Source organism: Eubalaena glacialis, chromosome 3 (genome assembly GCF_028564815.1).
Source record: "Eubalaena glacialis isolate mEubGla1 chromosome 3, mEubGla1.1.hap2.+ XY, whole genome shotgun sequence".
In the NCBI taxonomy this organism is placed as follows: Eukaryota; Metazoa; Chordata; class Mammalia; order Artiodactyla; family Balaenidae; genus Eubalaena; species Eubalaena glacialis.
The window spans coordinates 63,659,866-63,686,744 of record NC_083718.1 but is presented as its reverse complement, the minus strand read 5'-3'; the positions used below and the strand labels follow the sequence as shown (position 1 = coordinate 63,686,744).

The 26,879-nt window shown below is 36.8% G+C and overlaps 3 protein-coding genes across 5 annotated transcripts in view; 1 reads left to right on the top strand and 2 right to left on the bottom strand.

The window, feature by feature from the left end:
• The window catches only part of NME7 (NME/NM23 family member 7), a 251,720-nt gene extending 249,378 nt beyond the window's left edge, over positions 1-2,342 (bottom strand). Inside the window, exon 1 of one of the 3 annotated variants that reach the window (XM_061183128.1) lies at positions 2,266-2,342. In XM_061183128.1, coding sequence (XP_061039111.1) covers positions 2,266-2,268 — 3 coding nt within the window. In that variant the 5' untranslated portion in view covers positions 2,269-2,342. The remainder of the gene's footprint in view (positions 1-2,265) is intronic. The other 2 variants (XM_061183130.1, XM_061183125.1) reach the window with 2 other exon arrangements.
• A 375-nt stretch (positions 2,343-2,717) lies between these two features.
• Positions 2,718-25,566, top strand: BLZF1 (basic leucine zipper nuclear factor 1). The gene is made up of 7 exons (XM_061185746.1): positions 2,718-2,893; positions 3,912-3,986; positions 13,672-14,111; positions 15,501-15,700; positions 17,685-17,813; positions 19,487-19,706; positions 24,208-25,566. The coding sequence occupies exons 2-7, from the start codon at positions 3,956-3,958 to the stop codon at positions 24,391-24,393; spliced, it is 1,206 nt and encodes a 401-aa protein (XP_061041729.1). The 5' UTR covers positions 2,718-2,893; positions 3,912-3,955; the 3' UTR covers positions 24,394-25,566.
• Positions 7,250-26,879, bottom strand: part of CCDC181 (coiled-coil domain containing 181) — a 48,195-nt gene continuing 28,565 nt past the window's right edge. Inside the window, exon 7 of the mRNA XM_061185744.1 lies at positions 7,250-7,305. The gene's annotated coding sequence lies outside the window, so the exon portion shown is untranslated. The remainder of the gene's footprint in view (positions 7,306-26,879) is intronic.

The window sequence follows — 26,879 nt, the reverse complement described above, 5'->3', positions numbered from 1 at the left end:
GTAGTACATGCACGTGGTCTGCCCTTTACCTACCTCTCTACCGGAATCTCACACTCCACCACACCCCACCCCCACTGCTGCCACCCGCACACCACCTCATAATCTATCAATAATAGTGATTCTTTTTTCACATTAAACCATATGATCAGTGCCTGCAATACTCGAAGCTCTTTTGATCTTTTTGCTAGTGCTGCCTAGAACCCTTCCCTCAGATCATTGCACTTTATCACTCAGACTTCAAGACAAAAGTCTCTTCCTCCGACGAGCCTTCACTGACCACGCAATTTCTCAAAGAGCCACCACACACAACTCGAGCCAGGACAGAGGGTGCAAGGAGGAGTTCACTGCTCTTAGGGTTGTTGGGGAGTCTGAAAGACAGGCACCAAAAAACCGTATTTCACAAATATCTGAGTGCCTGCCATGATATAAGCAATAGCAGTGAACAAAAGAAAGGTCCATTCCTCTAACAGTTCACAGTTTAGCAAGTGTGACAAATCTATGAGCAAATAATTTCGACTGAATATGGTAAGTACAAGTTTGAGGGGCCTTTGCGGTAACCAGGTAGAGATGTCCAGGAAGCAACTAGGCCTTAACAGGTCTGAGATGAAACTGAAATTCAAGAATGAATGCTTAGGCATTAGTAGAACTCTTGTGTGTGGATGAAATCAGCCAAGGAAAATGTATAGACTAAGAAGTGAAATTAATTAAGGGGTGAGTCCCAGAAAATGACATTTTAAAAACAGGCAAAGCTAGTGGAAAAAAAGAGGGAATGAATAACCATGAGGTTCAGTTGTCAGCTAGGCTAAATAAAATAAATTTTGAGAAGAAATTACTGGACTTGGCACTTAAAAGGCCGTTCGAAATTTAAGCAAGAACGACTTCATGAAGCCATTAGAGAGGAATTCAGACAACAGAGTGTTGAGGACGCAAGTGACCGAGCAGAATTTGATACAAATGGAAGCACTATGCTTTCCAGCAGTTTACTGATAGATTGATGGGAGGACTGGATAAACACAGGAAGGGGAAGGGCTTTTGTTTTATTTCATTTTCTTAAGATGTATGACTTGAACACTGAGGAGAAGGAAATGGAGAGGAAGAGGCTGAAAGCACAGGAAAGAAGAACTATAACCTGAAGCAGAAGTCTTGTAAGGAATGGGAGGGAATAAGATTTAGGGCAAAGATGGAAGCGTTATCCTTCAACACCTGTTTCTATCAACTAGAAACACAAGACCGAATGATGGGTAAAAAATATAGATCAATATATAGGTTAGGGCATGAGGTTAAAGAAATTGACTGTTAGACTCTGTCATCTGCTTAGAATGGAGGGGAAGGGACAGGGTTTGTAAAGTGAAGGTGTGGAAAGGGCTCGGAAGGAAAAGGGCAGCAGAAGATTGGAGTAATAAAATGGATTGCTGAGTAGTACTGGAGAAGGGGTGGTGGGTGGGTCTCTGTTAAGTTCATAGCTATACTCATCCGACAATAGTCATCTCTCTATCCTCCAGTTCCTTACCTGTGTTTAAAATATTTGGTAATTAATTGAATTAACTAGAACCCTGGTGTTTTCAAACACGTGACTGAATTAAAATTATCTACAGGCTTTTTTAAAATGCAAATACGGAGCCCCATTCCTATTTATTCAGAATTTCTGGGGGTGAGGCTCTAGCAAGTGAATTTTCCAGAAGTGATCACCAAGTGATCTTGAGGGGCATTCCTGTTAAAAAGCACGGACCTAGAAGGTAATCAACTGGCTAGAAGAGAGCTAATGCAAAATACAGCTATTACTATATGGCCCTTAGACAGGGTGTGGGACAGTACTCGGCCACTCAAGAAAGCAAAGATTTCAGGAACTAGGGAGGTTCGGATCAGTAATGAGAAAGTTATACACACACCACAACATACTATTAAATGAAGCGCGTTAAGGTGAAGCTGGGAGCTTGAAAAAAAAAAATGCAATGATGAAAAATGAAAACATTTTAAATGTTTGTTCGAAATAATCTCTCACCTCAGACTATTAGATTCAGTGTCTTACACCTAAACTTTCTGTCATATTACTCTCGAGGCTTAGCAGTACCAAAGTGGAATTCAGAGTGCTACAAGAAATAGGGAAAGAGAGGAAATTGCAGGGACTGCTCATGGAAAGGGAGAAAGAGATAACGGGGTGAAGGCAGATGGGACGCGGACGCCTCTCAGTGCCCAGACAACCAAGGACCTGGGACGCGGAGTAAAGAAGACCCCGGAGCCGTTCTGGCCTCGCCTTGCACTCACCATCACCTCAGGATCTCAGCACAAAGAAACAGGTATGGTTGCGACAGAAAGGTAAACCACCAACACCAACGCCGGGTTACTCTGGCAACAGAGCTCCACCTACTGCCGTACTTTGCGTAGGCCGCCACTGCCCGCCCCTTCGTCTCTATTGGCTAAAGTAAACTCAGCTCCGCCCACCCGATCGACAGACCCGCCCCTTCACTCCGTCGCCTGGGGCGACGGAACACCGCCTACCTCGTGCCAGCATCATCACTTCCGTTTGGCCGACAGATAACCCGGAAGTTCAAACTAAAACGCGGCTAGGGTCCAAATAGTTTACATTTTATTTTTTAATAAGGGTTCATCCAGTTTTCACTAACTGAAGTCTTACAGAAGATGTTCTGTGTTACTTGAGTTTAAACGCACCACAGAGTGTGTTTACCTTTTTCTTTTGGAAAAGTATTCCGGAAGCGAAACCCTGAGTAATCGGAAGTGATTATTTGTGAACCAGAAGCTTGATGTCACCAAGGCCTGGGCGGATTGGCTTCAGAATGCAAGAGTAGTGTGTGGAGAAGTTAGCCCAGTGAGATCTAGACGAAGAACCTGTAAAGTGAGGCCCCCTGCAATAGGAAGAGTAAGAGTCTGAGAGGTAAGTCCAGAAACGGACTTGTGTAACTAAGAGGGCATTTTGGAACGGGACGGCGGTCTGAGTTGAAGTTTGGTGTTCAGTCGCTTTGGGTTAAGGAAAGGTTGCCTGTTGTTCCAGGAAGGCTTGTTCAGACAGGCACGGAACTTGGGATTCGACTTCTGGGGACCGCAGGGGTTCACAGGCTTGTCGCTTCCATCCTGCCGCCTTCATACCTGTTACCCACTCCAGACCCATCCTTCACCCCCTTCCCTTGGTGTTTGCCGGCCGACACTGGCTGTGCTCGTACATTTCGCTGCGCATCTTCCGAGGGCTCAGTGCTCTTTCGAAGGGTCTTTGGAGACCTGTTTTCAGAACAATAGGAGGCGGGTTTGTGACTTTTGAGGAAAGTAGTCGTGGGAGACGCTATGCCGAGTTATATCGAGTACCCGAGTGATCATTTTTGTGGTGAAACCAGTTGTCATCCAGTGTCCCAGTTCATCATACTCATAATCACTGCATTAGTATCACCTTCTCACGTTCTCCACTGAATCTTAGCCATTTTAATTGTATTACCAAGAAATGCAAATTATCATGAATTTTTTGTCGCTTGTTAAACATCTGAACAGAAGCTCCTCTCTGATATATATAGTGAACAAAATAGTGCCAATAATGTCTCCTGAGAACATAATTAATTACTTTTAAATTCCTGGTGTCATATCAGTGATACAAAAGCCCCTACAGTAACTACAGTACTCTTTCTGAGCTAAATTTAAGGACACACATCTGATAATTTAGAATATACTGGTGGTAATCTAGAGTATACACTGAAACAGAAATTTGAAAATAAACCACCCCTAATTTTTTTGAGACATTTGGTAACCATAACAATATCACCTTGTGAAAAAGGGCTATAAGGGGCACCTCCTAAGGGCAGCCTTATTAAATGCAGAAGGAGAATATCACAGTATTTAAATTACGGGGACTTAGTGAATGTGTTTATATGGTATTGTTTTAATTCTTTCATTTTATACATTTTTAGGTTTTTCAGTAGAGTCTTGGGGTGCATTTTTATTGGTGAAAAAAATGACTGCTCTTGAAAGTTTAGAAACCAAAGGTAAGCGTTCTTCTTTTGCTGATAATTGTTTTTAAAACATGAAATTTATGATGATAGGACAAAGGAATGTTTGAGCCAGGTAACCAAACTCCATAGAGCCCTTGGGAATCATTTGTATTTCATATCTCTTCATGTTTGTTTTTTAATGCAGTGTTTACATTTCAGTACTACAGATATACAGGTGAATAGTAACATCATTTGGGAGTATTTATTAGATGACTACTACTGTTAAACAGTAGTGTAAAAGCAAATTTTTATAGCTATGTTCTCTGTCCACTAGAAGATTAAGATTTAAATAAATAAGAATATACATTGTAAAAGATTTGGGTAGATGGACAAACAACTAGCAGGTATAAAAGACCTTTTTCTTATTGCATTGGTTTGTTAGGGCTGCTGTAACAAAGTATCACAAACTGGTGGCTTAAACAACAGAAATGTATTGTCTCACAGTTTTAGAGTCTAATAGTCCAAGATCAAGGTGTTGGCAGAGCCATGCTACCTCTGCAGGCACTAGGGAAGGATCTGTTCGAGGCCTCTCTCCTAGTTTCTGGTGGTTTGCTGGCAATTTTTAGTATTCCTTGGCTTGTAGACACATCACAGTGATCTCTGCTTTTTTGTTCAAATGGCATTCTCCCTGTGCATGTATGTCTCTGTGTCCAAATTTCTCCTTTTTATAAGGACATTAATCATATTGGATTAGGGTGCACACTACTCCAGTATGATCTCATCTTAACTAATTACATCTGCAATGACTTTATTTCCAAATGAGGTCACATTCTGAGGTATGGGTGGGACACAATTCAACTCAGAACATTTGCTAATAACTACAGTAGTCACTTTTTAGTCCTGCCTTGCTTGTCCTTTGCATAACATTTCATACTACTGATGATTCCCACTTTTTGAAATACTTTCTTTCCTTGATTTCCATAACTTGACTCTTATTTTCCATCTACTCTATGGCCCTTCACTGTCCAATGCAGTAGCCACATGTGGCTATTTGAGCTTAAATTAGTGTTTTTAAAAATTAAAAATTCAGTTTCTCAGTCACATTAGCCACATCGAAGTGCTCAATAGCCACATGTGGCTGGTGGGTATTGTATTAGAAAGTGCAGATATAGAACATTTCCATAATTGTAGAAAGTTCTGTTGGACACCACTGGTCTAGTTATAGTTTCTTTTTAATTCTCCTCTTCTTCTGGTTTATCTTTTAAATATTAATGTTTTTCAGCCCTCCTTCTCTTCTACTCTCACAGGTTTAGTAATTATAAGGATGGCTTCCAAATCTATCTATAGCTCAGATCTCTTTCCTTGTGATTCAGACCCTTGTAGCTTACTGTCTACTGATTATCTTCACTTAGACATAGATAACAGTCTTAGCATGTCCCAAAGTGAGCTCCTCTTGATTCAGGTTATTCTTGGGTAGAGTGAGTTGTGGAGGTTGGAGCTGTCAGTGAGAGATGGGAAACTATTTTCTAGAAGCCAGTTTTGCAGCAAGCAGATCTCCAAAAGCAAACTCTTTAAAGGGGGTTTAAATGTGTTTAGACAGCGAAGATCATGCCAATAAATATTTAATTGAATTTAATTCAGCTGAGTGCAAGAGCATTTCGGGGACACCAGAGGCTTTTTATAGTATTAGAATAAGCAAACCAGAAACTGAAGTGAAAGTAATAAGCTGGGGATTAATGGGAAATAAGAGCAATTAAATCATAACTACTATGAAAGCAGTTAGCATGGTGCTTGGCAAAAAACGAAAAACTAAATACGACATTATCATTAGTAATTAGAAGTTAGTTATTGCAAGGCCTCTGTGAAATTATTTGTTGTTACTTGTTTGTAATGAGGATTAGAGTTATAAAGGACTTTCACATACATTATTTCATTTGATCTTAATTTTACAGTGAGGTAGATAATTCAGCTGTTAGTCCTAATCCTTCGTTTAATATTTTAACTGTTGTTAGTGAAGAAGAGTTACTTGTATCACATGGCCTGAGAAAAGGTGCACTTACATGGTTGACATTTGTCAGTTGCCTGCATTTCCTGTAACTGCCTCAGAAAAGAAGCAAGATTGGCTTATAGGGACAGAACTTCTTCTCAGCAGACATTTGAGCAATACTGTCATCATGAGAGGGATGTGTCCTTGCTGCTAAGGCTTTTTGAAAGGGAAACATGCAATAAATAGGAACAATTAGAAAATGAGAATTTGAATCCAAAACTTTTGGGGGAAGCAAGGTTGAAATTAAAAGTAAAGGGATTGGGCTTCCCTGGTGGTGCAGTGGTTGAGAATCCGCCTGCCAATGCAGGGGACACGGGTTCGAGCCCTGGTCTGGGAAGATCCCACATGCCGCGGAGCAGCTGGGCCCGTGAGCCACAGCTACTGAGCCTGCGCGTCTGGAGCCTGTGCTCCGCAACAAGAGAGGCCGCGATAGTGAGAGGCCCGCGCACCACGATGAAGAGTGACCCCCACTTGCCGCAACTAGAGAAAGCCCTCGCACAGAAACGAAGGCCCAACACAGCCAAAAGTAATAATAAATAAATAAATAAATTTATTTAAAAAAAAAAAAAAAGTAAAGGGATTAAAGTCAGTTTAGTGAAAATAGACCAAATAGGAAGGTCTGAGATGTTCAAATATTTATAATTCCATAAAATAGTCTAACTTTTAACTCTAAGTCTGTGGAACAATAGTTATTAGGTGAAAAAGGATTCCATGGACAGATAAATTAGAGAAATGCTGGATTAAGGGAGAGATTATACTACAGGACCCTTCAGAGCCTTTTATATACTAATATACACTGTGCAGCTCCAAAGAGATGTACGTGGTATGCAGCACTGCCCACACTTATTTGACCGGGAAGCTCTTTTATTTGCGGGGCCTGTGCCAAAAGGAACGTTTGGATTCCACGTCAGTAAACGTGGGCCTGACTCTTAAGTCCACTGCCTATAGCATATTTTTCTAATTTAGTGGTAAGTAAACTTCATTGGGTGATACTGGTGACATATAAAAGAATATTAATTTAAAATTACCAAGTGATGATCCCTAATTTAACTGTTTTATAACTGAATCTTCATACAATCTAAAAAGTTTGTCAGATTATGAGTTAGTAATTAATGATTTCGTGTAGAGGAAAAAAATTGAGCAGTTTTTAAATGAGTTCGTTATTGGACGTTAAAAGGAAATCTTCTAGGTGATGTGTTAATGTTAACATTGATGAACTTCCATAAGCACTTACTCACCTTTTCTGCACCAAGCACCATTTCATTAACCTGATGATACCAAGATTAGGAGGCAGTCCCTGCCCTGAGGAGATCTCAACAGTTTAGTCTACGAGAGAAACAAATTATTTTTAAACACTCTTGTATTTGCATTATTCTGAAAGCAATGTAGGATGGGGGGGGAGGGGTAAGGTTACGTGGTTTGCCCAAGGTCACACAATGTGTGGCAGTGGAGACTGAAGTTTTTGACTCAGAGTCTAGTCTAGTTTTATTACACCATCCTGCTGACTCTATCTGTCTTCATAGATTTACAGTTTTATCAAAAAAGGAGAAATGTTTGTTTCATAACAGTCTATAAAATAATGTTCTTTTTGCCTCAGTATTCTAGAGCAAGGGTTGGCAAATTATGGCTCTTGGGCCTGCTGAGAATATTTGCAGTCAGTCTGATAATAGGGAACACGAACTTTGAATCCCACTTAAGCCAGGTGTTATCCCAAGTAAAAAAGAACTCTATTCTTTTCATTATTAGACCTATATTACCAAAACAAACTTCACTCAATTATTATAATTTGAATTTCATCTTTAAAATTTTGTTTTTTCTCTTCATATATAAATGCCTATATATCAGTAGTATCCTTAATTTTGCCTCATGGTCCACAAAGCCTAAAATGTTATCTGGCCCTTTATGGGAAAAGTTTGCCAACCCCTATTGTACAGTATTATTTGTTCTCCTGCTACATTTCACCAATTTGGGGGAAAGGCAGTGAGAATGAGCCTTAGATAAAACCTTAGATATGTTTTAATTCTTTGATAAGTGATCATAGGTGGAAGTTAATGTTGATGAGTAATTGAAGAATTGTTTTGTTGGTTCCCTTCAAAGAATGGGAAGGGATTGATGTTTTGCTTTACTTAAACATTACTCATAATTACAGAGCTGGTACCATAGATCACTGTCATCCCACTTGACTGAAGGTAATTGCTCATGAATATGCCCTGGATTGGGCCTAGTGCATATGTAATAAAGGTTTCTATGTGGGTCACAGAAAAAATAGAATTATGAAAGTAAGTTACTGGGCGAGAACATGTAAAGCCCTGACTCCCCCTTGGCTCCTTGCCCATGCACAGTAGCTAGAAGCCCAGTTGTTACAAAGAGGGAGCTGCCATGTGAGATATGGTACAGCTTTGGGACTCGCAAGTGCTTGAGTAAGTAGAACAGTTTAAATAAAGGAAGAGTAAATTGAGTTTGAACCAAATTAATTGAATTTCTTGATTGGAATTTTATGACAATTTTGTTTGAAAAGAGATTTCTGTTAAATACCCATTGTTTCTTTGCCTTTTAAATTTAGCATTAACCATTTTATGATTTGTTCTTGAATCTCCATTACCTAAAATTCCAACTCAAAAATGTTATGACTTGCCTAGAAATCGTATTTAATCTTAACAGATGTCACACCTGCTTCTTATTTCTTCAGCTTCAGTGGGCCTGAATGGCATAGCTCTAGTGTGTCTTTTTGTTGTGTTTTTTTATTGTGAATCTGTAGTTAATTCATGACTCTACATTACTTCTTAAATGCCAGGATGTCTTAGTGACAAAATTAAATTTGCACAAGATAGAGTTAGACAAACTTGAAACCATATTTTAAAAGCATGGGAATAGGCCTTTATTTTTAAAACAGTTCAGTGGGAATTCTCCTTCTCCATGCTGATGTGCTACAGCATGAACTAAGTACCAAACCCTTTATTTCACTTTTGGAAGTATTCCTTTGTTCATCTTTTTGAAAGTAGAGTCAGTCCTAAAGCTTAAGGTATGTCTTAGTTAACATTTAATACAGAAATGACAAAATATTTTATATTAATATAAAACGTTTTGTTAAATAGAACACCTTAATTATACCTCAGATGTCTTTCTACCTCCTGTGTAACATAACTCAGGATTCCCAGTACATTACTACATACTTAGGAAAAAGTCCCCAAAAATCTGGTAAATGAAAAAATAGTCCTAAAGTCTGATGATATAACTTTGTAAAACTTTAGCATAAGAGAATAAAAGGCACAATTATATTTTATGATATTAAGCTTCTTCTCCCCTTAATCAAGATCCAAAGTTATTAGATTTTTTTAAAGAATAATAATAAAAGCAACAGGAGGTAACATTTAATGAGTGCTTACTGTACCATTCTAAACACTTTAGAATCTTTTCTTATTTACTTTTAAGCATTGCATTAGCTCATGGATATGGGGCATGCAAAAAATAAAACTAAATGAAGACATAAGTAATAGATCTACTGATATGTCAGTAGGGTTATTTTGTGAGGCAGTTTGACAATGCAGATCTTCACCTGGCACATTAATTCTATTCTTGGGAATTTATTCAAAAGAAATAATTCAGAATTTGAAAAAAGACCTGTAGGCATAAAAATATTCACTAAAGCATTTTTATAATAAAAAATTGGAAAGAGTCTAAACATCCAACAATAAAATAGTAATTAATTAAATAGTGCTATATTAACTTGAAGGAATAATATAGTCATAAAATGAAAATATGAAGACTAGCAAAACAGAAAAATATATTAAGCTTATAAAGTTAATTATAAGTATATAAAAATATTGAAGAAATTTGAAGTAATGGAAAGTTATTTTAGAATGATTAGAATATATGTAATTTTTTCTTCTTAATATCTTTTAATAATGTAATGTTTTAAAAAATAGTAATAGAAACCAGAAGATATGTGACTGTGTATGATGATAATCTGTTCTACTCTGTAGTTTCTGTATCTATATAACTAAGTTTGGAAGAAGAAGAAAAATAAGCTTATTAAAAAGTAGAAACCTGGGAGGGATGGATTGCGAGTTTGGGATTAGCAGATGCAGACTATTATATATCAAATGGATAAACAACAAGGTCCTACTGTATAGCACAGGGAACTATATTCAATATCCTGTAATAAACCATAATGGAAAAATATATGAAAAAGAATGTATACACACGTATAACTGAGTCACTTTGCTGTACACGAGAAATTAACACAACATTGTAAATATATATTCAAATCATATGAATATATGATTTGGCTAGATAGTAATGAATTCGCCAAAGACTGATCAATAGTCCATGATTGTTCAATTAACATTTTTGTAGAAATCAAATTTCTGTAGAAATATTTTTCTACCACTTATTGCACACTTATTATATATTACCCAGTAATACATGTTATCTTTTTACATGTATGTCCTGTCTCCTCAAGTTTAGATAGTAAGTTTCTTAAGCATAGAGGTCCCCACTACCTCATACAATGTCTGGCCAATATTAGGCACCAAGCAGCATGTTTGTTGCCTGTAAAACTCAAAAGTTTATCATCACCATTGTTATATGTGCTTGTCCTTTTCCCCTCCTCTTGCTTCCATTCATTTATTGTTCATCAGATAGAGAGTTCTGGGTACAAGGCACTTTACTAAGAATATAGTGGTAAACGAGTGACACATAGTCCCTACCCTCATGGAACTTATATCCTAGTGGAAGGCACAAATAGTATATAACTAATTACACTGAAAAAAATGTTTACCATTTTGATAAATGGTAAACAGAGAAAGGCAGGGTCTTTGCTCTAGGGGCGTGTAAACAAAGAACCTAGCCTAATCATGGAAGATTAGAGAAAGGCTTCCCTTTGGAAAGGTTGAACTGAGAGTTGAAGGATGAGTAGGGGAGAAGAAGTTAGGAAGCAGATTCCAAGAACGTTCCAAGAAGAAATGTCTGCAGAGGAAGAGGAAGGCATTTGCTCCTATTGAGACACTAAAAGAAAGCAAGTAACACTGGAACTTAGGATCTGAGGGAGTGAATGGCATAAACTGAGACCCAGGGGATAGGCAGGGGGCCAGATCACCAAGGGCCGTATAGGCCATGGTAAGGATCTTGGTCTTTATTCTGAGAGTGATAGGAAGCCATTCAAGGGTTTGATGCAGATCAGATCTGCATTTTTTTAAGCTCACTATAACTGCTATATAAATTCTGTGGGCTTTTGCAACCTGACAAATAGGGCTATTAGCAGAGGCAGTAAGTTCAAGGTTGATGAGGCAATAGTTCTGTTTGTGGAAGGCCTCCCAGACCAATTAACAGCTTAGCTCTGGAGTCATATTCAGACTCAAATCCCAGTTTGACACTGATGATTTGGATAAGCTATTTAACCTTTCACAGCCTCTGTTTCTATCTACAAAATGGGTACTATTGTGCTTACCCCATGAAACTTGTAAAAATTAAATGATATTGATGCATCTGAAGGACTTAGAACTATGTCCTTGGCACATAGTAAATTGAATAAAAGCTAATTATCATTACCATTCCTAGGTTTTGGCCTCCATTTTCTCAGACGTATGCTGGACTTGTAAAATGGCAGGGCATCTAACTTGTAGCTCATAGGGATGTTACTGAATATACTAATTCAAGAACTCTGTGTAGGTTAGGTATCATCTCAGCCATTTCCTCAAGGTCGCAACATTTCCCATTCTAGCAGATCCTCCATTCTTTCTAAGCTCTAAACCACTTATTTTCTTGAATCAATTAGTGAAATTAGCCCTTTCTTGGAGAAAGATGACTCAGTGTAACTTCTTACACTGCTTAATTTGAGGTAAGGTAAAATAGGAGAAAAGAAACAAAATTTTTGTTATTTGACTGGAGCAATGGTAGTATAGTGGTGAGCATAGCTGCCTTCCAAAGGTTATCTAAACTAAGGACGGCTAGCCAGGTTTGTCTTATATGAGGGGAGATTTTTTTTTTTTTTTGGCTGCATTGGGTCTTCATTGCTGCGCGCGGGCTTACTCTAGTTGTGGTGTGCAGGCTTCTCATTGTGGTGGCTTCTCTTGTTGCAGAGCACAGGCTCTAGGCATGTGGGCTTCAGTAGTTGTGGCATGCGGACTCAGTAGTTGTGGCTCGCGGGCTTACTTGCTTCACAGCATGTGGGATCTTCCCGGACCTGGGCTCGAACCCGTATCCCCTGCATTGGCAGGCGGATTCTTAACCACTGCGCCACCAGGGAAGTCCCAGATGGGAGATTATTTTAATTGAGCAAATTAGTAAATGTGTGCAGCAATGTATTAAGTGTTACAGAGGAAAGGAATGGGAGTTACCATTTATTGAATGTCTGCAATTCTGTGCAAGACACTTTTGACACTTGAAGGGGCAGTGTGTGCAGTGGTTAAGGCCTCAGTCTTTGGGACCAGGCTGCCCAGAATTGCATTCTGCATCTTCTACTTACTGTGTGGTATGACTTTGGGCAAGTTCTTGAACCTCTTTGTGCCTTATTTTCTTCATCTATAAAATAGAGCTAATTATATTTACCTCAAAGGGTTACTGTAAGCATAAATGAGTTATGTGTAAAGTATTTAGAATAGTGTTTGGCACATGGTAAATCTTTTATAAGTGTTGTTTGTTACTTAACCATTTTCTCATTTAAGACATAAGGTAACCCTAGATGTATTGTTAAATTCATTTCATGGAGGCTAAAACTGAAGCTCAGATAATTGCAGGATTTTGTCCAGAATTGTACAGGTAGCAATCGTGGTAATGGGACTCAAAACCAGATCTGGCTGATCCCAGAGTTCATGTCATTTCTATAATACCATGCTCCTTCCACTTGTTTAGGGCATGATGCCTGGCCACAGTGTGCTTATCAGACTTATTGGGAAAGTGAGATTTAGCATATAACAAAACCCATAAATGATAATTATGGTTCATGATTAAGATTCAAACTGAATGTTTGAGATAGTAAGTAGCATAGGCATTCAGAGAGTAGACTAGAACAGTTGGGAAAATTTAATGCAGAGTAGAGTTTAAGCTGACTTCTTAAAGGGATAAGTGAGAATCACAGTAAGTGTCGAAAGAAGCCATTTAAGAGAATAAGAAATAGCAGAAACAAAGGCCTAGGAGAGAGAGTATTAAGGAATCTGGTTGGATAGCTTGTGAAGCATTCTTTGCTAAGAGTTCACAAAAACAGGTCAATCTATTTTGAGGTAGACACTTTCAAATACGTATATACATAGCTTATATTTATTTTTATATTTAACTAATATTATTGAGTGTCTACAACATGCCAGGCATTTGATCTTATTACATTCTTTCTTACCACAACCCTGTAGCATAGTTGTTACTATCTCCATTTTGCAGATTAGGAACTAGAGATTCATGGAGGGTTACATTATTTACTTAGGATTATACTAGAAAGTAGAAGTTGAAGCCGAATACCTTGATTCCAAATCTCTTTCAGTTTCTACCAAGAGAGAAACCATTTATTTAAGGAAAGTTTGAACCTGAAAGACTTTGTTCATCTTTTGTTGACACATGATTGTTTTGAAAATTTTTACTCTAAATTTTTTCCCTTTTTTTCAGTACCAGGAATTCTGAATGTAGGGTAAAGCATGTCTTAGCATTATACCTGGCATTTCTTTTCAGTAAGTAGTTTATGTTTTGTTTTCCCTTCTATAGTCATCCTTACTTCATCCCCAATTCGAGGAGCAGGAGATGGAATGGAAACTGAGGAGCCACCTAAATCTATTGAAGTTACTCCTGGAATCCAACCTATAAAGCATCACATCCTTCCAAGTCCACGAAAGAAAGCAGTTCCATCAGAGAGCCCAGGCGTTCTTCAGCTAGGGAAGATTCTCACTGAAAAAGCAGTGGAAGTCAAAGCTGTAAGAATATTAGTTCCCAAAGCCGCTATAACCCATGATATCCCCAACAAAAATGCAAAGGTTAAGTCTCTGGGACATCATAAAGGAGAATTCCTTGGCCAGCCAGAGGGAGTTGAAGAACCCAGAAAGGAACTATCCGAGGTAAAGAATATATTGGAAAAGCTCAAGAACTCTGAAAGGAGGTTACTACAGGACAAAGAAGGTCTTTCAAACCAGCTCAGAGTACAGTCAGAGGTAAGAACAGCCTTAATAGGTTTAATGAGTACCTCTCTTTATACCTGGGCCTTCTGAGCCTGCATGTTAGAAAACAACACTTCCTCTTGCAATGTCGTTATAACTTGTCATTTATCTAAAAAACTTACTCTTAAATTTCTCATTCTCTTTAGTGCCTCTAATAGAACTAGTTTATGTTGGGAACTTATCCTCTAAACATGGTTGAAGTATGAGGTACTTTGGACAATGTGAGGTACTTTGGACAATGTGAGGTACTTTGGACAAGACCACCTATAAGTTGTAAAGGAGGTTACAGTTATGAACTTGCAGACCAGAGATTGACTAAGACTAGTTAATGATCCTTGCTTTAAGAATCCATAAATTCCAAGTATTTTTGTCTGTGTATAGATAATACTTAGAATAAAGAGAATGGTGGTATAAGTATCAGTATCTTCATTGTAAATGGAAAATTATCTATAGTGCTTGATTCACTTTCTTTAATCTTTACATCTTAGTAATTGCCTTACCAGCCCCACTTTGCCTCTCTGTTAGATTATACATCTTTTTGCTAGATGTTAGTCTTTGTGACACCATGGTTAGTGGTTGTCATCCAAATATATTTCTAATATATTTAATAATATATTTTAATATATTTTTAAATAACTAATTTCAAATTACAAAACTAGTACATATTTATTTGTAAACATTTTAGAAAATACAGAAAAAATAATCAAAATAGTGCTACCTATATTATACCATCTGGCTATAAATGCATAATTATACATACTGGGTATATTTTTGCCTTGTAACTCACTTTTTTTAGTTGTTTTTTAGTTGTTAATACAGGATATTCTATTAAAATATCATTATTAATAGCAACAGTGTTCTTCAATGACTGCACCATATACCAATACCTTTTATTGGACATTTATGTTTTAATTTTTTGCATTTTTGATAACAATGTGAAGAACATGCTTATAGACATGTGAATTGCTTTCTTTGCTTAAATTCTTAAAAATAAAAATCCTAAGGCACAAAGAAATCAATTTTTAAATGTTGGAAAAGATTTATAAAACACTTTGTCATATCTTTTAGCAAAATTGATTGGTTCAGTTTTCTAGTATTTTGCCTTTAAGTGTTGACTGGAGGCAGTTTGTAATTTTTATGATAATGATTTGTACTCTTATAATAAGAGGCTCAGATTATAACCATATGGACTGTAGATTAATAGAGATAAAGACATGGTTGTATACATTTTGAAACTTAAATATTTAATATCACTTTTTGATACGCACTTTTAGTAATGGAGGTCCAAACTACATGAAACACAGTTTCTCTTTTGTTCATTTTGCTGCATTAAAGTCACTGGCATCACTTTGAGCTTGTTGTATTGGTCATGATTTCCTCCAGGTCAATCGTGAGTTAAAAAAGCTGCTGGTGGCTTCTGTTGGGGACGATCTTCAGTATCACTTTGAACGTCTAGCCCGTGAGAAAAATCAGCTTATTTTAGAAAACGAAGCCCTAGGTCGAAACATAGCTCAGCTTTCCGAACAGTTAGAACGGATGTCGATACAGTGTGATGTGTGGCGAAGTAAATTCCTTGCAAGCAGGTATTTTCTATTTTAAATAGTATTTCATTTCCTAGCTTTTGCTCTATCAGATTTTTGACCCCTAATGCAAGAAAATAGATTGTAGTGTGAAAATTTCTGATTCAAATTGTCAGAGTACCTCATGTATTATTTAAGATGTGGACTCTCCCTCCTCTGGATGGTCATACAGTCTCCGTAAATGGAAAAGTGGTATCAAAAATCTCCTCCCTCATTCCAGAATTCTGAGTTACTCTTCTATAGTAGAAATCACTCCTACTACAATGTTTAAGATCAAAACAAAACTGTAAACTCAGGCAATTAATAAATACGTAAATTTTTTAAAAGACTATTTTTCCCCACCTTCTATCTGGAGAACTCAAATATCATTGCCACTCCATACATCATATTTTGTCTCTCGTGCTCTGTTCTTATAGCTCATTTTACTACATAATAGAGCTTCCCAACCTTTTTCTCACCATGCACAAACAGAAAATGATAACATCTGTATGACATACTGTATAGCATACTGGATGAGGCTACTCTCCAGTAGAGGTGAGAACCCCAGGCCCCTAGAACCCCCAGCCCCTAGAACCCCCAGGCCCATGGACACACTGGTAGTTGGGAAGCTCTCTTATATATTATGATTGTCTATTTATCCCCTCCTTCCAACTTTGAGTTACTGGAGAACGGGATCTGGGTGTTATCCATCTGTGTATTTCCAGTGCTTAGCCAAGTGCTTCACACATAGTATGTTTCATAACTATTGATTTAAATTTAATTTTCTCACAAATACCAAAGGCTTCCAGCCTGTACCTTAAGAACCACTGATTGTAATGAATAAATTTTTAGGAAAGTATTTTTTCATGTTTTAATATCTGTGATACTTTCTAGTAATTGATTACTCTGTTAAAATCCTTAATTTGTTTTCTAATTGTACTAATATAGGATCTATTTGGAGAAATGAATTTACTGTTTATTGACTTAGAATGAATATTAATTAATTCTCATTGAACAGCTTAAGAAGCAAATCATGCATATATTTTACAGATTACTGTAATATGTAACTTTTTTTTAACATTCTGATCAATGCTGATAGTAACACTCTAAGGGCAATAATAATTAAACCAAACTTTATTGATATTTTAGTTGATTTAATCTTTTAATGTCAGACTTGTTTTCATTTTAAGGAATTCGGTGGTTACTGTGGTCTGAGACTTTAGTTTTAAGATTTTCAGCTGAATAAAAATACTTTAAAATTTTGCTTCAGTTCCAGCAATAGAGAATTGGTTAAATACGTTTTGGTACATCCAATCAGAAGAAAACATGAAGCTGTTTTTTTTTAAAAAAAGGGAATGAGTTAGCTCTATGTGTGCTAATATGAAAAAAAATCACCAAGATAAATTATTAGGTGAAAAAAAGCAAACTATAGAAAAGTTTGTATTAAATAATCCATTTTTTGTAAATAATATGAATCTAGTTATTTTTACACATAATTTTATGTTGATATACCCTTAAATTATTTTTTTCTAGAAAAATGTATTGGTTACTTTATTGATTACTGATTATAAAAGAAGGATGGGGATGCTGGACAGGAAGAAGGACTTAGTTTTGCTTTTTTATAAATCTTTCTATATTTAATATTTTTCTAAGGACAAAGAAGTAATTGAATGGCAGAACAATAACTCATTTTTTTCTCTTAAATTTTCCGTATTTAAAAAACATTTAAATAATGTTATTTTTTCCCAAAACTTGATTAATCTAGAGTAAGACTGAAGTACATTCCAAAGTCACTATATAGGAAAGTTAAAAAACTGTTTCCTTTGTCATTCTGTAAACAGGTATTTTAATTGAGTCCCTTTAATAAGTTCTAAGCTCATAAAGATTTTAAATGTTTTTTAGTGAAGATTTAAAAACTGAGAAGTAATTTGACAACGTTAAATCTTTTTTGTAAGTTTTTTAAAATGACAGTCACAGAATTTATATGTAAGGTTTTAATCTTTTCCAGGGTTATGGCAGATGAGTTAACCAACTCCAGAGCAGTTTTACAGCGTCAAAACCGTGATGCACAGAGTGCTATACAAGATCTCCTGAGTGAACGGGAACAGTTTCGTCAGGAAATGATAGCTGCGCAGAAGTATGGCACTTGTTTACATTCTGAACTCTTCTCCTTTCTCCTGCAATTTTTGTTATTGAGCTCGTTCTTTAGTATTTCTACATTTAATAACTTATCGAGCATATACATTTTAAAACAGATGCCCAGGGGAGGGAGAAAGACTGAAAAAACAGAAGACATGCTTCTTTTATTCTTAATTGGGGAGAGAATTAGTTATATCTATAATAGAAGAAATCCCTGGATTTAAAAGTAGTTTTTTGTTATAGTTATAGCAGTTTTGTATGGTTTTTGGTAGAAGCCAAAAAGCATACCGGTCTTTCCTTCGGAAGGAGATCTTTTTGAGGACTGTTCTACAGTATTAGAGCTTACTTTCATGTCTGTATGCACCAGAACTGTCAAAATTGATAGTCTTCCTTAAATGTACTTTATACTTTTATGTAGTTGATTTCTTACAAATCAAATAAGTAAAGGTCAAGAGAAAATCATAGGGGAAATTAGAAGAATGAAAACACAATATATCAAAATATAAGATTTTGTGGGAGGCAACTAAAGCAGTGTTTAGAGGGAAATTTATAATTTTAAATGCTTATTGTAGAAAAGAAAAAAGGTCTCATCAATAATCTAAGCTTCCTTCTTAAGAAACACAAAGAGCAAATTAAGCAGAAGGAAGAAAAGGATGAGAGCAGAAACAAATGAAATAGAAAGCCAAACACTGGTTCTTTGAAAAGAGAAGTTTACAAAACCTCTAGGCAGTATAATCAGGAAAAAAATAGATACACATGACTAGTATCAGGGATGAGAAGGAGAGGGGTACACTACTGATTCTGTAGACATAGGAAAGATAATAAGGGGATGTTATGAACAACACTATGCTAATCAATTCAACAACTTAAATGGACGATCTCCCTAAAAGACCCAAACCACCAGAGTACTCAAGAGCAGATAACCTGAATAGCCCTAACCTATTAAAGCAATTTACTTTGTAGTCAAAAACCTTCTAGTAAAGGAAACCCCAGGCCTATATGGATCCATTGGTGAATACTAACAAACATCTAAGGAGGAAATAAAACCAAATTTACACAAACTTTTCTAGAAAATAGAGAAGGGAACAATTTCCAACTCATTTTATGAGGCCAGCATCATCTTGACACCAAAACCAGACAGAGGCACTACAAGAAAACTACAGGCCAATCTCGCTAATGAATACAGATGCAAAAATCCTTAACAGAATTTTAGTGATTCAAATCCAACAGTATATAAAAATGTTTACAGATCGTGGCCAAGTAGGTTTTATCCCAAGCATTATAAGTTGGTTTATCATTTAGAAATCAACCAATGTAACTCACACAAAAAATTATCATATACATATACCATATGAATATCTCAATAAATGCACAAATCAAATCAGTAGTTCTATAATACTGTATGAGTATACTATTATATTTTACCTGTACTAAAATATTAGAACTAAAAAATGTACTGTTTGTTGAATGATTTCCAGATAACCATAAAATCAATAAGTGCTTTCTGTAATCTGACTTATTTTACCAGACTTCCTGATTTATTGAACTCTGAAAGATAGAGGAGAAAGATACTATATGATTTCAGAAATATGCTTCTCATTTATTCATCATTCTTGATTTTTATATTTTATCCTCTGATTAATATTCAGTGCTCATGTGTGGTCTTTGCAGGTTGTTGGAGGAGCTCTTGGTCTCCTTGCAGTGGGGAAGAGAGCAAACTTACTACCCTAGCGCGCAACCTCACAGCACAGCAGAACTAGCGTTAACAAATCACAAGTTGGCAAAAGCAATAAATTCTCGTCTTCTGGGAAATGTTGGCACTAATGGTCAAAAAAAGTTTCCATCAACAGTTGAATTCTGCAGCACCCCAGCAGAAAAAATGGCTGAAACGGTAAAATACTTCTCTTTCGTGATCTGTGGAACCTCTAAGACTGTCCTCTTATTGAAAGGTGACATGTTGTGATGGAAAGTGCTTGGCATTGGGAGTTAGGAAATATGGGATCAAAATTTGATTCTCATACTAATGAGCTAGTGATCTTGTAGAAAATTATTTCCTCCTCTGAGCTTTAATTTTCTCACTCTATTCTTGAGGAGAAAAAAATGTAGTTGTTTTTAAAGATGACCTGTTTTTTAGCTACTGAATCATTGATAATCCTTTTCTTGAGCTCATTTTGATGTGAAAACCACTGTGTAGAACTTTTAATTTAGTAATCAAGAGTAGATAATTGATTACTTCTGGTCTAAGATGTTATTTTTTTTTCCCCATATAGATGGGAATGTGCCAGACTCACCAGAATCAATTAGTGTAGACCTGGTACCTTCAGTCCTGCGTGAATTAAGGGCTCATGCAGGTGACCTGTCAAATACTGTGGTCTCACAGTTCTACAGCCATCCAGCTTCACCCTCATTACACTTCAGTATCTGACTCCCATGTCCCCATCATAGGCCTTGTCATTACCAGAACTTTTCCACTTTTAAAATCTTCAACATCTCTCCATGAACTGTGATCTCAACTTTTCTTTCCAGCTCCAGTTCTATCATTCTGAATACCCCTGTTCCTTGATCACATCATAATTTTTATTCCCTTGGGCCCTACATTTTTTTTCTTCATCTCATCAGCTAACTCTCCTGGCTTCTTTTCCTGCCATAGCTTGCCTAGACTACATTCTTAAGTATGTTTCTTTCTTATCCTTCTCTCAGGTACCCTGAAAACCCCATTCTTGTGTCAGTTCAACTGCTTACCTTCTTGGTTTCTATACCCATCCAACTATTACCTCAGATTCAGCAGATGACTTTGGTTCCTTGTTCACAGAAGAAAAAGAGGGCAGAGGCAGAAAATTCCCTCAAGGTCCCACTTGCTATCCAGAAGCCTAGCTATATGGCAACCATCCTTACATATATTTCTGTTACTGGAAAGGGTGTCCCTCCTCCTTTCCAAAGCACAGCATGTTCCCTCAGACTCATCAGGCCTCCCACCAACAGTTCTTCTATTGGCTCTTTCCTTTTGGCTTAAGAACATGCCCAAGTGTCTTCCATCTAAAAAGGAAAAATGTTCCCTCTATCCTAAGTCCTCTATATATGGTCTTATGACCTTCCCTTCACAACCAAGAATCTTGAACAAGTTGTCTGTACTTACTTCTACTCACATACCATCCACTCCTCAACTCCTGCCATTGCTTAGCTCAACACACTTCCGGCTCCACTGTTCTCAAAAAGTACTCTTATAAAGATCACGAATATTTAAATACTTTGTCATGTTTTACTTCATCTAGCATGCCTCCTTGATACTCCCTTTACTCATGTGACATTACTCTTTCTTGAACCTCATGCTGCCTCTCTGAACTCCTCTTCATAGATTTTCCTCCTTTAAATGTTGTTGTTCCTTAGGAACCTGTTCTCCATGCTTTTCAAACTCCCTCAGTTACTGAAACGCCATACTCTCCCAGCTCTTTGCTACTTCTGTGACCATTCTTTCTCAGTGTTTGATGGGGGGGACGGGGGTGCGGGGGGGCAGAATTCTCTTCCTGTGCCCACTCTTGAGCCTTTCCTCACATAACAGACTTTCTATATTCTCTAGGGACTCTCCTAATCCCATAGCTTTATGCTTGTGACTTCTTCAACTGTGACTTCTTCAACTTCTTCAAAGGAGACATTTTTATCCTGAGTTAAGAGACTTACATCCAGCTGGACATCTCCATATGCTTATCCCATAGACAGCTAAAAATAGAACAACCCCTTTTCTCCTTGCTTTTGCATTTGTATTCCCATTCTGCAAAAAAAAAAAAGTAAAATAACCTGCTTCTTCTGTATTCCTTAGCTTAGCGAACTATACCTACTACATAGGGATGTTTTGAGGATTCCATAAAATAATACATATAAAGCCTGTAGCAGTTTCTAATATAGGTACAGTAATTTCTCAGTAGATAGTAGCTATCATTTTATTATTATATCCTTCATCCCTCTAATCCTGTTGCCTTTACAAGTCCTATCAGTGCCTTCTAATTTATCCCCTCCCCCAAGTTCAGACACCTGATCTCCAGGCTAGACTCTAGCAATAGCCTCCTCACCAATAGCCCCACCTTGCTTTAGACCTGCCTCCACGCCATCCTCTACTGCCAGTGAGTTATTTCAAAAATGCCAATCCCATCATGCTTGGTACTGCTGTTCAGAGGGCTCCCAGTCTCCCTCATTACTGAACCTGAGTTATTTCATATTGTAGAGAAGGCCTTTCATTAATCATTATTCCAGTGCCCCTTCTCTAGGACCATTTTCCAGGTGTGTCCACCCTCTGCACTTCACATCCCAGCAGTGTTAACCACTTTCATTCCACAGATAGGCCACTGTATCTCATGCCTCTGTACATACTTTCCCTCTGCCTGGACTGCCCTCCCAACATCTCTCTTCTTGCCCAACCACTATACTGCCTTTAAGAATCAGCCTTCCCTGAATCCCACAGGCAAACCTAGATGTTCCTTCCTCCAGGCTTCCACTGCATTTTGTACATATATATATCTAGTATAGCTCTTTATCATGTTAAATTGCAATTGTTTGATTCTCCATCTCTCTTCCAAACTGTAAGTTCCTTAAGGAGCTTGTCTTACATTTCCTCAAGGTCTGGCATAATCCTTTGTACAACAGTAGGTGTTCAGCTGTTTACTGAATCAGTCCCTGAAACTAAACTCATCAGCTTTATCCAAAATCGTTTCTCTTTTTCTATTCTTTTTGTTGGGAAATGGTGTTGCTGCCTACCTGGTTGCTGCCGGTAGCATGTGGTATAATTAGCTACTCCTGATATCTTGAAACACTCTCTTCCCTTGGCTTACGTAACCCTACACCCTCCTATTTCACTATACAATGGTGGGTAGCCTCAAGCCTTGGTTCACATCCCCTTCTCCCAATCCTTTATCCACCGTATTGTCTCATTGAACAAAACTGACAGTCCTACTTCCTTAGTGTCTCTTGGACCTTTTAGCCACATTGCTTCAAGGTCAGCATTTCTTAGCTAGATTATTGCTGTAAACTCCCTTCCTCTGTTCTTCCCATGTCTGCTTTGGTGCCCACTCCTTCCCTCATCCACCCGCTGTGTATAGAGTGATCTCTCTGAAAGGCACCCTGCTTAAAATCCTTCCCTATCACTTTCAGGCTAAAATCTAGAAACCTTCTATCTATACTGGTATCTTGGTCTCCTTTAATTGTATTCCTTTGGCATTTTGTTTCTCTCTCTAAAGGCACATAATGTAATAACATATATAGAGAGTTGGGGTACTGTTATAATTTTCCCTTCTAAATTTATAAGCAGCTTTAAGATAAGCCCTTTATCTCTGTTTGTCCAGTAGCATCTAACCACGTTCTGTAAAAATAGAAGGACATCAAAAACTAAATTGAAAAAGCAGTAATCCAGTAGAAAAACAGAGGTACTGAAATAGAATGGTAGCTCTTAAATGATGCCAGGACATTTTTAAATTAGCTATAGCTCTTCGGGTACATTGGTAACTTAGAAGGACAAAAACCTGCTGGACAATATGAGAGCTAGGGAAACAGACATCTCAAGCCATTTCTGAAAGCTGTTTTGAATAAGCCTTACATAGAAGGAGAGAAAGCTCTTTCCCCCACTGCTTTTCCCAGTTCCTTTCCAATTCCAGTACCTGCCTCCTTTGCCCAATAACCCATGCTCATCATATGATGATGGTTGGAAGAATATGAAAATGAGAAACAGGAGCTATGAGCCAGCCATGTTATCCTTGCCCTTAATTGGAGAATTTTTTTCAACCCAAGAGTTCCTCCTGTTGTGGGTCTCATTAAAGGAAACAGAATAGGAAAAATCAGAGCAGAAGAAGAATTAAGAGAGTATGGTGTCCATGAATCCAAGAAACAAAAACATGATCATTAGCATAAAATATTGCACATAAATTAGAAAAAGAGAAATGAAAACCATTGATTTTACAAGTAAATGATCAAAAACTTTGAAATAACATTTCAGTAGAAGAATGAAGGCAGAATCCCAATTCCAAGCAGTTCAATGAAGGACTGAGGGAGGAAGGTAGTGCATACTTTTTGGTTAAAGATAAAAATGAACATCACTTACAGTAAGATTGATATAACCTAATTTTCTTTTATGTTTGCATATATTTTCATCAATATGCATAAGAGTAATTTCATTATTTTTAAAAATAGGTAACCTAGGTAATATAATAACCTGACATCATTGTCAAATTTAGAGCTTTTTGAGAAAAGGCATAAGTTCTCTAATCAAATTCATCATTCAGATATTATTTTTTTATGGCAGTTACATATTAATGAAATAGCACTTATTGGTAGTTATATATTAATAAAACCAAGGGCTTTTACAGTCCTTACTGCATACATCTGACATCACCTCTTATTTTCCTTAGGTTCTACGCATTTTGGATCCAGTAACCTGTACAGAGAGCTCACCTGATAATCCATTTTTGGAGTCTTCACCAACCACCTTACTTGCTACAAAGAAAAATATTGGACGATTTCATCCCTATACAAGATATGAAAATATAACTTTCAATTGCTGCAATCACTGCCAGGGAGAACTTATTGCCCTTTAACAGTCAATATGTTGGAGGCACACTATAGAGTCATTATTATTTGGCAGCTGGGGTTCTTTTAATGCTAGAAGTATTATCACTTTCTATTTAAATAATATATATCCCCAAAGATGTTTCATGTACTGGACTCCGGATTACCCTTTCTTAATAAATATCTCAGGGTAAGGAAAAAATGAAACTGTGTAGATATATTTAAAATAGACAATACAGGCATTACAGGATGGTTTTCCTAAAGGACTAAAAGAAAAAGATTCTGTACCTTTCTTTTAGGCCCTAATTTATTATTTATCTTGCTATATATTTTACATAAGCAAACTAATTTCTGTACTCAAAAGCAAGGATTGGCAGACTACAGCCTTGGGTCATATGCAGCCATATCCATTCATGTACTGTTGTCTGTGGTTGGTTTCATGTGCTACAACAGCAGAATTGAGTAGCTACAACAGGGTTTGTATGACTAGCAAAGCCTAAAATATTTACTGTCTGGTCCTTTACAGAAAAAGTTTTCTGACCCCCCACTCTAAAGTAAAAGTAGCTGGCAGGGGTCGGGGAGGGAGTGGGATAGGAGTCCTTTCCCTTTTTGGTGATTTTTAGGGGCTACAAAAGAGTCTTATGGAAATACTGTGGGTGAAGGGACTACTTTAAAAATAAATGCTATATGTTAGGAAACTTTTAAATATTTTACAGCCACATTAACAAATGCTGGAGCAAAACATGTTCTCATTTTGGTTTTGTGCAGGGGATTCCATATTTTGAATGGATGCAACTTGATATATAGAAGAAACATTCTAACTAACTATTGAGCTCATTTTGGCAATTGCAGCACAATAGGAATATCCAATTTGATACTTATGAAATATGGCAGAGAAAGTAGGATCTTTCTAGAACATTGTTCAAACTCAAAAATGCAATTCATCAATTAATTTTTATGTCATATATATTATTATTTACTTATGACTGGCTATCATCAAACATCCTTTTATACACCTTTAAAAATGTCCACAAAATGTTTATACCAAATTACCCTAACTGGTTGCAGAAGTGCCTATCAGTAAAGAAATCCTCAAAAGACAAATCTGATCAAATAACAATATGTTTTAATGTCAACTTAATGGTTTTGTTTTGTTTTGTTTTGGTCTGATTCATCTGAGTTATAGTTTCAAGTGGCAATAAATTTCTCTACCTTCTTTAGTGTGAATATTTATTTATTTTTCCCCCAGAATGATGTGCTTCAATTCAAGTCTTCATCTAGCTTATACTATTTACAACTGATTCTTCAGCCTTTCCTTTAGGTTTACTTAGTATAAAACATAGAAGAAAACATAACATAGAGGAAAAGCTCCATGACAGTGGATTTGGCAATGATTTCTTGACTATGACACCAGAAGTACAGGCAACAAAAGAAAAAAGTAATAGATAAATTAAACTTCATCAAAATTAAAACCGTCTGCACAGCAAAAGAAATAATCAACAGAATGAAAAGGCATCCTACACAATGGAGGAAAATATTTGCAAATGATGTATCTATCTATTAAGGGTCTAGTGTCCAAAATAAATAAAGGGCTATGACTCAACAACCTAAAAACAATCCAGTTAAAAAATGGGCAAAGGAATAGAATTTCTCCAAAAAAAAAAATACGAATGGCCAATAAGCACATCAAGAGATGCTCAGCATCACTAATCATTAGGGAAATGCAAATTGATATCACTTCATATCCATTAGGATGGCTATTACCAATAAAGCAAAATAACAAGTGTTGGCAAAGATGTGGAGAAACTGGAACCCTTGCGCATTGCTGGTGGGAATGTAAAATGGTGCAGCCATTATTGAGGACAGTATGGAAGTTCCTCAAACAGTTAAACACACAATTGCCACATGATCCAACAATTACACCTCTAGGTAGATACCCAAAAGAATTGAAAGCAGGGACTCAAAAGGATATTTGTATACCAATGTTCATAGCAGCATTATTCACAATAGCCAAAAAGTAGTAATTCACATGTCCTTTGATGGATGAATAGATAAAATGCGGTATATACATGCAATGGAATATTATTCAGCCTTAAGAAGGAGTAAATTCTGATATGCTACAGCACAGATGAATCTTTAAGACACTATACTAGATAAATCAGACACAAAAGGGCAAATAGTATATGATTCCACTTATTTGACATACCTGAAATAATCAAATTCATAGAGACAGAAAGTGGAATAGTGGTTACCCAGGGTTAAGGGAAAGCAGAATGGAGAGTTTTGTTTATTAGGTACAGAGTTTCAGTTTGGGCCGTTGAAAATTTATGGAGATGGATAGTGATGATGATGGTTGCACAACATATGAATGTACTTAATGACACTGAATTTTACATTTTTAAAAATGGTCAAAATCATAAATCAGGTAATACATATTTTACCACAATAAAAAAAAACTTTAAAAAATTGTATACATACACTCTTGTAACCACAAACTAGTGGCACACCTCTGCAA